This window comes from Hemiscyllium ocellatum, unplaced genomic scaffold (assembly GCF_020745735.1).
Source record: "Hemiscyllium ocellatum isolate sHemOce1 unplaced genomic scaffold, sHemOce1.pat.X.cur. scaffold_268_pat_ctg1, whole genome shotgun sequence".
In the NCBI taxonomy this organism is placed as follows: domain Eukaryota; kingdom Metazoa; phylum Chordata; class Chondrichthyes; order Orectolobiformes; family Hemiscylliidae; genus Hemiscyllium; species Hemiscyllium ocellatum.
In genome coordinates, this window is record NW_026868164.1 from 43074 (window position 1) to 56097 (window position 13024).

Consider the following 13024-nt stretch of genomic DNA (forward strand, 5'->3'; position numbering starts at 1 on the left):
TAACCTGGTGTTGTGAGAGTTTTAACTTTATCCAGCCCAGTCCAACATTGGCTCCTCCACATAATTTCTTGCGAACACTGCCCACACCTCCTGATGCTGCCAGGAAACTTTACAACGCCGATGAAATGACACACTCTGCACTCCTGAAAAATTGACAATTTCTCATGATACTGGCTGCTCATTCATGACTCCATCTGATACGCGACTTTGGAAGCTTAGTGCAGGAGGCTGAAAGAAATGAGCAGCTTTAAAACAAAAACCCCCTTGGCGCTCAAAGCTTTCAATGAGAGTCTGAACCCAGCAGCAAGTTCAGGTAACCTTTATTGCAACCCAACTTTGTTACAGCTTCAGATCCCCTCAGCAAAAAGGCAGAGAAAAAGTAGCTTTTTAAACAGCTCAAAGTCAAAGCGCACACTCTTCCCCTCCCACCACTTTCTTTACTATTGGTCACCACTGAGTTGTCCCTTTGTAATTGGATCCTTGGTACAGCCTTAACCTGGAGGAAGTATTGCCTCACTCAGCAATTTCAACCCAGACCCTGTATAGCGCCATCTGCCGCAGTGGGATTCAAATCCGGGAGTCCCTGGAACTGGGTTGATGGTCCAGTCGATAATGGCACTCGGCCGTCGCTCCTTCAATCCCCCTGCGACGGTATGTGAACTCTCTGGTGCCTCCGGAGGTGGGAGGAGCGGGTGAAATACTTTCTGCACAGGGGGCAGCTGAACGGCCTCTCCCTCGTGTGGACCCGCCGGTGGGTCAGCAGGTTGGAGGCCTGGGTAAATCTCTTCCCACACTCGAGGCAGGAGAACGGCCTCTCCCCCGTGTGAATCTGCTGGTGGGTCAGCAGGTGGGAGGAATCGCTGAAGGCCTTCCCGCACTCAGGGCAGGGGAATGGTCTCTCCTTGGTGTGGACCCGCCGGTGCTTCAGCAGGGTGGAGGAATTACTGAAGGCCTTCCCACAGTCGGGGAAACTGAAGGGCCTCTCCCCCGTGTGGACCTGCTGGTGCCTCAGCAGGTGGTAGGAATCGCTGAAGGCCTTCCCGCACTCAGGGCAGCTGAAGGGCCTCTCCCTAGTGTGGACCTGCCGGTGCCTCAACAGGTTGGAGGAAGTGTTGAAGGCCTTCTCGCACTCGGGGCAGGGGAATGGCCTCTCCCCGGTGTGAGCCCGCTGGTGCCTCATCAGGGCGGAGGTGTGGGCAAAGCCCTTCCCGCACTCTGGGCAGGAGAATGGTCTCTCCCTTGTGTGGATGCGCCGATGAATCTGCATGGCAGACGGGAAACAGAAGCCATTCCCACCATCACTGCACTTCCACTGTTTCTCCACGGGGCAGGATTCCTCGGGTTTCTCCATGGTCGAAGCTTCAGCTGCACAGAATACCTTTCCAGTCCCTCCCGGCCATCAATTCCTGCTGCTACACGCCCCACACTCGATGTGCTGCATCAGTAGGGTCTCTCATCCAGGAACCAAAACGCTTTGCACCTTCTCACAGACTCACGGTTAAAAATTGTTTCCGGTCCCGCTGGATTGAGTGACTGTCAGACATTGACGTTAAAGTGAGGACTGCAGACGCTGGAGGGTCAGTGTCAAAATGTGTGGTACTGGAAAAGCGCAGGTCAGGCAGCATCCGAAGAGCAGGAGAGTCAACGTTTTGGGCATCAGGACTTCATGCGTCGATTTTGAATCTTCTATCTTCAAATACACTGTTAAAAAGAGATTACAAAGGTCATCACTGTCAGTGCAGGGTAGAAATTCTGTACAAGCAATTCTACTTTCTATGGAATATTCTTGTCTTTTGTTATTCCACAAAATTGAAAGCACCATCCCACTTTCACTCCCCTTCTTTCTCACTCTGATCTAATTCCCCTGAAGTTGCTGATTCAGGGTCTTACAGGGGCAGATGAGCAAAAACAGAAAGACTGACATCTCTCTGAATTTTGGATACCTCCACCTGAAAGTTAATATCTTTCACAACACTGGGATACTGCTGAGAGTGAGCAGGTCTGATTTTAGGAAGCAAAAAAAAAGTATCAATTCAGGGTGAACCTGCAATGACAAAATAGTTAACGACCCGAGAAGGTGGGAGCAAAATGAGATGTCAAGGCATTAACACTAATACACTTCAGTCAAACTCTGCTGCTTCCCAGTCAGGGCAAAACATGCTCTGAAAGTCCAGCCTTCACAACCACACTTCTGCTTTCACTGAAGACAATTAGAGTCACACAGCACAGAAACAGACTCTTTGGCCCAACCTGCCCAGATTTCCTAAATTAATCTAGTCACGTTTGCCATCACTTGGCCCCTATATGGGCTGGGTGCTGGCAGCTGGGACTAAATTGGGTTGGCTATCTTGTCAGCAAGGACGAGTTGGATCGCAGGGTCTGTTTCCATGCTGTACATCTCTATGACTCCAGTCGCATTTGCCACCACTTGGCCCCTCTCCATCTGAACCCTTTGTAATCATCCGCCCATCCAGATGCCTTTTAACTGTAGGAATTGTACCAGCCCCCACCACTTCCTCTGGCAGCTCATTCCATGAACACATCACCCTCTTCATGAAAACGTTGCCCCTTTTACATTTCCCCCACTGCCCTCACCCTGAACCTATGACCCTCCAGTTCAGGACTCCCCATCCCAAGGGAAAGACCTTGTCTATTTATCCTATCCATGCTCATGATTTTATAAAAGTCTATAATGTCACCTCTCAGGCTCTGGAGCAATGGGGAAAACAACCCCTGCCCATCCTTCTGTCCCACCTCACCCGGGTAATTAAGACAAATACCTGAGTTTGCAGCATCTGCTCCCTCCCCGGATTCACTCCAATTGCCACAAGTGAATAGATTTCCCCCCTCTCCCCCTCCCAGGATGAAGAGTTGCCCAAAGAGAGGGAGTTTCACTCAAACTGACAGGGCCACTTCCGCGTTGTGACGCCATCAATAGGTCGAGGGTGGGGGGACGAAACAAAAGGGGCGGGGCAAGGTGCACAGTTTGCAGGAATCCCTTCCCTTCACGGAATCCCCACAGCATGGAAGCAGGCCACTCGGCCCAACAAATCCAAACCAATCCTCGAAGGGGAACCCACCCACACCCATTCCCCTAGACCTGTTGCTCTACTCCCTGACTATCACACCTAACCTGCACATCCCTGGGCACTATGGATAATTTAGCAACCTAACTTGGACAAAGTTAAAAATCACAACACCACATTATAGTCCATCAGGTTTATTTGGAAACTCTAGCTTTTGGAGCGCTGTTCCTTCATCAGTTGGTTGTGGAGAATAAGATAAGACACAGAATTTATAGAAAAACATGACAGTGACCTGCCACTGAAATAATACATTGAACAAACCTGGATTGTTAAGTCTTTCATCTTTTCAAATGGGTTGCAGGTATCATTAATATGCAAATCCCAGTCTTCCTGGAAGGCACCTTCTCCATAAAACTTAAATTTTGATAAAGTGACATTTCTGTTCAGCTCTGCAAATGTAATTCTGCAAATATACATTCACTCCTGTGGACTTGTGTGGGCGCGCGCATGAGAGGGGAATGTCTATTTCCATCCTGCTTATCTCTGTCTATTTGAGAACAGATGTCTTACTTCTGTTGGTGTAAATATTGTTGTAAATCATAGCTGGGTTCTCAGTTAGATGTAAGAGAGAGAGATTTCCTCAAGTAGGACAGTCCCAGAATCCTGGGAGACCCCCATTTCTCCTTTACGTCCGAATGAACAAACATCAAACACGAGCACCTATTTGCTTCAAATTTGGTTTCATTTTTCTTGTGTGATTCCCTGCTATGATTACACTGTGTGTCTGGATGGTTGACAGGCTGGGAGATTGTGGATTGGGGCTTGATTGGCTGAATGCTTTATTGTTCCAGAAGGTGAAAAAAAAGGGGGTCAAAGCTTCAGCAGAAATCCAGCAAAGCTGAGAACAGACCGACATCTTACGCTGTGGGAACAGGGAGATCAACACAGGACCAAGAAATCAGGACCTGAAATCTGAGCTGACACCAAACTACCCTGTGATCAGCGCTTTCATTAGCAGCACCAACCCTCTACCTTTACCTCGCTTCCCATTTGACCGAACCCTCGATATTCAGGATCCAATCCTGGTCATCCTGAAGCCATGTCTCTGTTAGGAGTCTCGGATCATAATTATTCTCTTCAATGCGTGCAATCAATTAATTCATTTTTGGTGACAATACAGATAGATACTGTTTCTGGTTTCAATTTTTATGATCTTCAGAGTCCAGTTTTGATTGCTGGAATATTTACTCTCCTTGTCCTTTTCTATTGTTCTTTGAAATTCATTTCCCACATCAATACACTGCTCACTGGCCTTGATTTGGATTTTTCATGCTAAATTGCCTATAATGTCGAGGTTAGGTGGCATAGCCGTGGGAAATGCAGGGTTGTAGTTTCATATCCAGCCCGCTCCGCCATTCATTAAAATCATGGCTGATCTATCCATTGTCTCAGATCCTCCCCTCCCTGCATTGTCCCAGCTACCCTTAATTCCCCTACCATTGCAAAAACCCATCCAACTATGTCTTGAACATACTTAACGAAGCTGCCTCTACTGCTTCCTTGGGCAGAGAATTCCACAGATTCACTAAACTCCAGCAAAAACGGTTCCTCCTCATCTCTGTCCTAAATCTACTCCTAATCTTGAGATCTGTTTCATTCACCAGCAAAAATGACTGGGTAGGGTAGAGCTTCATCCCCACAGTGCAATGAATTGCCACTTTCCACCAAAATCTCGGATGCTGTCAGTTGCTGTCTCACAAATGCAAGTTTTCATTGTAACGTTTTCTGCTCCAATTAAGGGCCAAACATCTTTGAAAGCTGCTCTGAAACTCTAGCCTTCACAATCACACTTCTGCTTTCACCAAAGAAGATTTGAGTCATACAACACGGAAACAGACTCTTTGGTCCAACTTGTTCGGCCAAACAGATATCCTAAATTAATCTAGTCCAATTTACCTGCATGTGGCCCATATCCCTCTAAACCATATCCCTCTATTCATGTACCCATCCAGATGCCTTTAAAAATTCCCACTCACCTCAAACATATGCCTTCTAGTTTTGGACTCTGCTACATTGGGGAAAAGACCTTGGATATTCACCCTATCCTTACCCCTTATGAACGTCTATAAGGTCACCCCTCAGCCTTCAATGCTCTCGGGAAAATATCCCCAGCCATTTGAGCCTCTCCCTGCCACTCAAACCCTCCAACTCTGACAGCAGCCTTGTAAATCTTTTCCGACACCTTTCAAAGTTTCGCAACATTTTCCCTGTAAAAGGGTGACCAAAAATGAATGCAGTCTTCCAAACGTGGACTAATCAATGTCCTACACAGCCACATTACCTCCCAACTCCTATACTCAATGCACTGACCAATAAAGGAAAGCATACCAATTGCCTCCTTCACTATTCTGTCCACAGGTGACTCCACTTTCAAGGAACTATGAACCTGCACTCCAAGGTCTCTTTGTTCTGCAACACTCCCCTTAACTGTGTCAGTCCTGCCTGGATTGCTTGACCAAAATGCAAACCACATTTCTCTCCATCTACCACACTTTGGCCAATCAGCCCATCTGATCAGTTCTAATTTATAGTGAACTCTCTTTCCTTGCTTATTCTTTAGAAGTTGAAAATCTCTATCCCACACACACTCCCTCCATTCTCAGTTTGCTGAACCTAATCCCTGCTGTAACTCATCCTGAAGGATGTCGTTGACACTGGTTAATATGCCCACAAGCAGGAGGGTTCTAACTGAAACGTTATGAATACTGAACAGCCTGGAAAGAGTGGAAGTTGGGAAAAAAATTCCATTGACTGGAGAAACTAGAACTACTGGGCACAGCCTTAGAGTAAAGGGAAGACCTTTCAGAATGGAGGCAAAGAGAAACTTCTGGCATTTTGGAAACAGAACCAGTCTGACTCAAGATTGGGATACACACAGGCTCTGAGCTCACTCTTTCATTGAATTGTCTGAGCTAAGATGTCACATTTTGTTATAAAGCTTTATGTTTTGTTGAAGGTGCCTTACAGGAAGTTCTGAGATTTAGATTAATGATACCTGTAACCCATTCTAAAAGATGAAAGACTCAACAATCCAGGTTTGTCAAGATATCATTTCAGTGGCAGGACTCCATTATGTTTTTCCATAATTTCTGTGCCTGATGACCTTATTCTCCACAACATCTGATGAAGGAGCAGCACTCCAAATAAACCTGCTGAACTCTAACCCGGTGTTGTATACTTTTTAAACTTAGTCCAGGTGAGGGTGCATTGACCATGTTAAATTACTCATAGTACCCGGGGAAGTGCAGAGTGGATTGGCTGCGCTAAATTACCCATACTGCCCGATTGGGTGTATTAGTTGGGGGTAAATGCCAAGCAATCGGGATAGGGGAACGGGTGTCTGAGAGTTACCCTTTGGTGAGTCAGTGTGGACCCGTTGGGCAGAGTGACCTGCTTCCACAATGTGAGGATTCTCTGAAGGGAAGGGATTTTTGCAAACTCTGCAAGGCAGTGCGGGCCATCCGGCCGGCCATGTGCAGCAGGTGCAGTGTGGGGGCCCGCCTTCAGCTTGGCCCTGCCCCTTCCCAGCACATTACCCAGACACATCGCCCCAACCTCTTGCTCCATTGTTGATGTCACTGTGTGGAAATGGTCTTCTGAGTTTCAGAGTGAAACCTCCTCCTTCTGGGCAACTCTTTTTCCTGGGAGGGAGAGAGGGAAGGTGGGGGTTGGGGGAACCTTATCAAGCAGAGGATGGTGCGTGTATGGAATAAGCTGCCAGAGGAAGTGGAGGAGGCTGGTACAATTACAACCTTTAAAAGGCATCTCGAAGGGGATATGAATAGGAAGGGTTTAAGAGGGACATGTGTCAATTTCTGGCGAATGGGTCACTAGGTTAATTTAGGATATCTGGTTGGCATGGACTGAAGGGTTTGTTTCCATGCTGTACAACGCTATTACTCTATTTCTGCATCGTCAGAACCAATATCACAAGACTAGGAATAGGCCATTCACCCCTTCCAGCCTGTCCTGTGCTGTGGCCTAAGTGCACATACTTCAGTGCAAGTTTCAGAAAGATTCCAGCAGCTCTTAAAAAATTGACCTTGCTTTCAGACTTTAATGATGTTTCTGAGTGTATAATTTTACCTGTTCTCAATTTTAAATATAACCTATTTGTGGCCCCGCCTGTCTTCCGGGTCAACTTGTCAGCATCCATTCTCTCTCTCTTCATCAGCTTGATACACAGCGATCAAAGAGGGCTGGGGGAGGGCGCACAGCAGGGAAAGATAATGGACGGGGTGGGCTGAGGGAGGGGGACAAGAGAGAGAAAATGGACAAGGGTGCAGAGGGTGGCATGACAGAGAGAATGGAGGTGGTGTTGGGGGGGAAGAGATGGAATGGACACAATGCTGTGGTTCATGGAGGGCAGTGGACTGGGGGCACAGTGGGTGGCAGGCGAGAATGCACAGGTCGCCGTGGGTGGTGGTGGTACATTTCATTTCAATGCAGAACATTTCTAACAATAGTTGTGAATTCTGTCTGGGCCCCAATGTCATGTCAGACTTGACATTTTTTGTTAGAAAAGCTCTTCATTTAAATTACATTCTTGAGAATGCTATTTAAAACACGTTCTGGGATTAACAAACCAAAGAGCAGAAATCCATTCTAAAAGATTTAAATCTAGAATTGTTTAATGTATTACATCTGTGACACTGGACTCCTTTGGATATAAATTATGATCATGATCCTATTCTCCACAACCACCTGATGAAGGAGCAGAGCTCTGAAAGCTAGTACTTCCAAATAAACCTGTTGGACTATAACATTATATTGTATGATTTTTAAGTTTACCCACCCGAGTCCAACACCGGCTCCTCCACATTATTTCTACTGATCACAGCACACGCCTCCCGGTGCTACCAGTAAACTTTACAATGCCAATGAAACGACAAACTCTGCACTCCTGAAAAAATTACATCTGATACACAACATTGGAAACTTAGTGCAGGAGGCAGAAAGAAATTAACAGCTTCAAAATAAAAAGCTTTGTGGTTCAAAGTTTTCAATGAGAGTCTGAGCCCAGCAGTAAGTACAGTTAACCTTTATTGCGATCCAACTTTGTTGCAGCTTCAGATCCTCCCAGCAAAAAGGCAGAGAAAATGTCGCTGCTTCTTAAATAGCTCAAGATCAAACACCCCTTCTCCACCTCCTCCCCACCCACCGAGTACCCGGGGGCTGGAAGGATCGGCAGGGGTGATAAGTCAAAAGAACTACAATTCCTCTATTACAGTCCGACTATTCTAGGGAATAAGACTAAAGAGGCTCTGGAACAGAACAAACTGGGATTATCAAAGCTGCGTCTTTACTCTATGCAGAATCGGTATGCTTTAGACTATACACTCGCCCAGGAAGGTGAGGTCTGCACCACTGTCCAAGATAAATGCATTATTTACATTCCTGATTGCACTGGCAATTACTAAGATACAACATGAGATCCAGGTGCTCCTTGAAGGTACCAGTTGGAGAAAATGGGGATCGGGGTTTTGGTACAATTGGCTTATCAATTTAGCTACATATGTCAGAATAATTTTCTTCTGTTTGTTGGTATTGGTCGGTATTTATTTGCTAGGCTTATGAGGACCTTTAGTGATATAGATTTGCCCCAGAAGATGCTCTGTTTGCAATGCCATGGCTCACCCACTTGTTGATGGCAATGATAAATATGACCAGATGAGCTGCAAAGATGGTGGTGCCACTCTACAGGATATTGAAGGCTGGTCCACCTTGAAGGGCATTTAGAGTCATAGAGACGTATAGCATGGAAAGCGACCCTTCGGTCCAACCCGTCCATGCTGACCAGATATCCCAACCCAATCTAGTCCCACCTGCCAGCAGCTGGCCCATATCCCTCCAAACTCTTCCTATTCACATACCCATCCAAATGCCTCTTAAATGTTGCAATTGCACCAGCCTTCACCACATCCTCTGGCAGTTCATTCCATATACGTACTACCCTCTGCGTGAAAAAACCTGTCCCTTAGGTTTATTTTATATCTTTCCCCTCTCACCCTAAACCTCTGCCCGCTAATTCTGGACTCCCCAGGGAAAAGACTTTGCCTATTTATCCTATCCATGCCCTTCATAATTTTGTAAACCTCTATAAGGTCACCCCTCAGCCTCCGACGCTCCAGGGAAAACAGCCTCAGTCTGTTCAGCCTCTCCCTGTAGCTCAGATCCTCCAACCCTGGCAACATCCTTGTAAATCTTTTCTGAACCCTTTCAAGTTTCACAATATTCTTCTGATAGGAAGGAGACCAGAATTGCATGCAATATTCCAACAGTGGCCTAACCAATGTCCTGTACAGCCGCAACATGCCCTCCCAACTCCTGTACTCAATACTCTGACCAATAAAGGAAAACATCCAAACTATCCTATCTACCCGCGACTCCACTTTCAAGGAGCTATGAACCTGCACTCCAAGGTCTCTTTGTTCAGCAACACTCCCTAGGACCTTATCATTAAGTGTATAAGCCCTGCTAAGATTTGCTTCCCCAAAATGCAGCACCTCGCATTTATCTGAATTAACCTCCATCTGCCACTTCTCAGCCTATTGGCCCATCTGGTCAAGATCCTGTTGTAATCTGAGGTAACCCTCTTCACTGTTCACTACATCTCCAATTTTGGTGTCATCTGTAAACTTACTAAGTGTACCTCTTATGCTCGCATCCAAATCATTTATGTAAATGACAAGAAGTAGAGGGCCCAGCACAAATCCTTGTGGCACTCCACTGGTCACAAGCCTCCAGTCTGAAAAACAACCCTCCACCACCACCCTCTGTCTTCTACCTTTGAGCCAGTTCTGTATCCAACTGGCTAGTTCTCCCTGTATTCCATGAAGCTAACCTTGCTAAACAGTTTCCCATGTCGAACACCTTGCTGAAGTCCATCTCGATCACATCTACTGCTCTGTCCTCAATCTTCTTTGTTACTTCTTCAAAATACTAAATCAAGTTTGTGAGACATGATTTCCGAAGCACAAAGCCATGTTGACTATCCCGAATCGGTCCTTGACTTTCCAAATACATGTACATCCTGTCCCTCAGGATTCCCTCCAACAACTTGCCCACCACCGAGCTCAGGCTCACAGGTCTATAGTTCCCTGGTTTGTTCTTACTACCATTCTTAAACAGTGGCACCATGTTTGCCAACCTCCACTCTTCCAGCACCTCACCTGTGACTATCGATGATACAATTATCTCAGCAAGAGGCCCAGCAATCACTTCTCTACCTTCCCAAAGAGTTCTCGGGTACACCTGATCAGATCCTGAGGATTTATCCACCTTTCACCATTTCAAGACATACAGCATTTCCTCCTCTGTAATCTGGACATTTTTCCAAGATGTCATCATCTATTTCCCTAGTCTATATCTTTTTTATCCTTTTCCACAGTAAATACTGATCCAAAATATTCATTTAGTATCCCCCCATTTTCTGTGGCTCCACACAAAGGCCGCCTTGCTGATCTTTGAGGAGCCCTATTCTCTCTCTAGTTACCCTTTTGTCCTTAATATATTTGTAAAACCCCTTAGGATTCTCTTTAATTCTATTTGCCAAAGCGCTCTCATGTCCCCGTTTTGCCCTCCTGATTTCCCTCTTAAGTATACTCCTACTTTATTTATACTTTTCTAAGGATTCACTCGATCTATCCTGTCTGTACCTGACATATGCTTCCTTCTTTTTCTTAACCAAACCCTCAATTTCTTTAGTCATCTAGCATTCCCTATAGTTACCAGCTTTCCCTTTCACCCTGACAGGAATATACTTGCTCTGGATTCTTGTTATCTCATTTCTGAAGGCTTCCCATTATCCAGCTGTCCCTTTACCTGTGAACATCTGCCTCCGATCAGCTTTTGAAAGTTGTTGCCTAATACCGTCAAAATTGGCCTTTCTCCAATTTAGAACTTCAACTTTTAGATCTGGTCTATTCTTTTCCATCACTATTTTAAAACGAATAGAATTATGGTCACTGGCCCCAAAATGCTCCCCCACTGACACCTCAGTCATCTGCCCTGTCCTATTTCCCAAGAGTAGGTCAAGTTTTCCACCTTCTCTAGTAGGTACATCCACATACTGAATCAGAAAATTGTCTTGTACACACTCTCCTCTCCATCTAAACCTGTAACGCTATGGCAGTCCCAGTTGATGTTTGGAAAGTTAAAATCCCCTACCAAAACCACCCCATCATTCTTACAGATAGCTGAGATCTCCTTACAAGTTTGTTTCTCAATTTCCCTCTGACTATTGAGGGGGGTCTATAATGCAATCATCCCTTTCTTATTTCTCAGTTCTACCCAAATAACTTCCCTGGATACATTTCCAAGAATACCCTCCCTTAGCACAGCTGTAATGCTATCTCTTATGAAAAATGCCACTCCCCCTCCTCTTTTGCCTCCCTTTCTATCCTTCCTATAGCATTTGTATCCTGGAACATTAAGCTGCCAGTCCTGCCCATCCCTGAGCGATGATTCCGTAATTGATATGATATCCCAGTCCCATGTTCCTAACCATGCCCTGAGTTCATCTGCCTTCCCTGTTAGGCCCCTTGCATTGCTATGTTCCCCTGAGAATCCATCACCCCCAACATTTTTCAAAACAGCATACCTGTTTGGAGTCTTTTGTGGATATACCCATTTCAAACAAGTATGCGGTTTTGGAAAATGTAGAGGGTGATGGATTCTCAGGGGAACGTAGCACAACGTAGAACGTAGAGGATTCTGTAGTCCGAGGTACATACAGATGTTTCTGTGGCCAGCAGAGAAAAAGCAGAATGGTGTGTTGTTTCCCTGGTGCCAGGATCAAGGATGTCTCAGAGAGGGTGCAGAATGTTCTCACGGGGGAGGGGGGGCCAGCAGGAGGTCATTGTCCACATTGGAACCAATGACATTGAAGAGAAAAGGTTGAGACTCTGAAGGGAGATTACAGAGAGTTAGGTAGAAATTTAAAAAGGAGGTAATATCTGGATTACTCCCAATGCTACAAGCTAGTGAGGGCAGGAATAGGAGGATAGAGCAGATGAATGCATGGCTGAGGAGCTGGTGTATGGGAGAAAGATTCACATTTTTGGATCATTGGAATCTCTTTTGGGGTAGAAGTGACCAGCACAAGGAGGACAGATTGCACCTAAGTTGAAAGGAGACTAATATGCTGGCAGGGAAATTTGCTAGAACTGCTTGGGAGGATTTAAACTGCTTGGGGAGGGGGGGGGGGTGGGACTCAGGGAGATAGCGAGGAAAAAGAGATCGATCTGAGACGGGTACAGTCAAGAACAGAAATGAGTCACACAGTCAGGGCAGGCAGGGACAAGGTAGGACTAATAAGTTAAACTGCATTTATTTCAATGCCAGGGGCCTAACAAGGAAGGCAGATGAACTCAGGGCATGGTTAGGAACATGGGACTGGGATATCATAGCAATTACAGAAACATGGTTCAGGGATGGGCAGGACTGGCAGCTTAATGTTCCAGGATACAAATGCTACAGGAGGGATAGAAAGGGAGGCAAAAGAGGAGGGGCGAGTGGCATTTTTGATAAGGGATAGCATTACAGCTGTGCTAAGGGAGGATATTCCTGGAAATACATCCAGGGAAGTTTTTTGGGTGGAACTGAGAAATAAGAAAGGGATGATCACCTAATTGGAATTGTATTATAGATTTGTTTGGATTAGCCTTCCCTTTCCATGATCACGGTGCGATCAAAGGGAGAAATGAGGGTGTGGGCATCTGGGAGGTAGGACAAAATGGCTGAAACAGCTGCACAAAACGGCTTCTGCTTGGCTAATTCAGTTGGAACTGAGTCAGGCAGATACTCATGACTCAGAACAAATATGAAACCATAGACTGACGTAAATCCGGTGAAAAAAAATTGCAACTGCAAAAGCAACAATGTGAACCTAACCACTAATTGCAGAAGTAACAGCTTAGCCCTAATCACCAGACAAG

At 45.8% G+C, this 13024-nt stretch overlaps 1 protein-coding gene across 2 annotated transcripts in view; it reads right to left on the minus strand.

Annotated features, from left to right (window-relative positions):
* Nucleotides 1-304: 304 nt before the first annotated feature.
* The window catches only part of LOC132812361 (gastrula zinc finger protein XlCGF7.1-like), a 29758-nt gene continuing 17038 nt past the window's right edge, over nucleotides 305-13024 (minus strand). For both annotated transcript variants that reach the window (XM_060822928.1, XM_060822926.1), the window contains exon 2: nucleotides 305-1701. In XM_060822928.1, the coding sequence (XP_060678911.1) occupies nucleotides 635-1351 (717 nt within the window). In that variant the 5' untranslated portion in view covers nucleotides 1352-1701 and the 3' untranslated portion in view covers nucleotides 305-634. The remainder of the gene's footprint in view (nucleotides 1702-13024) is intronic.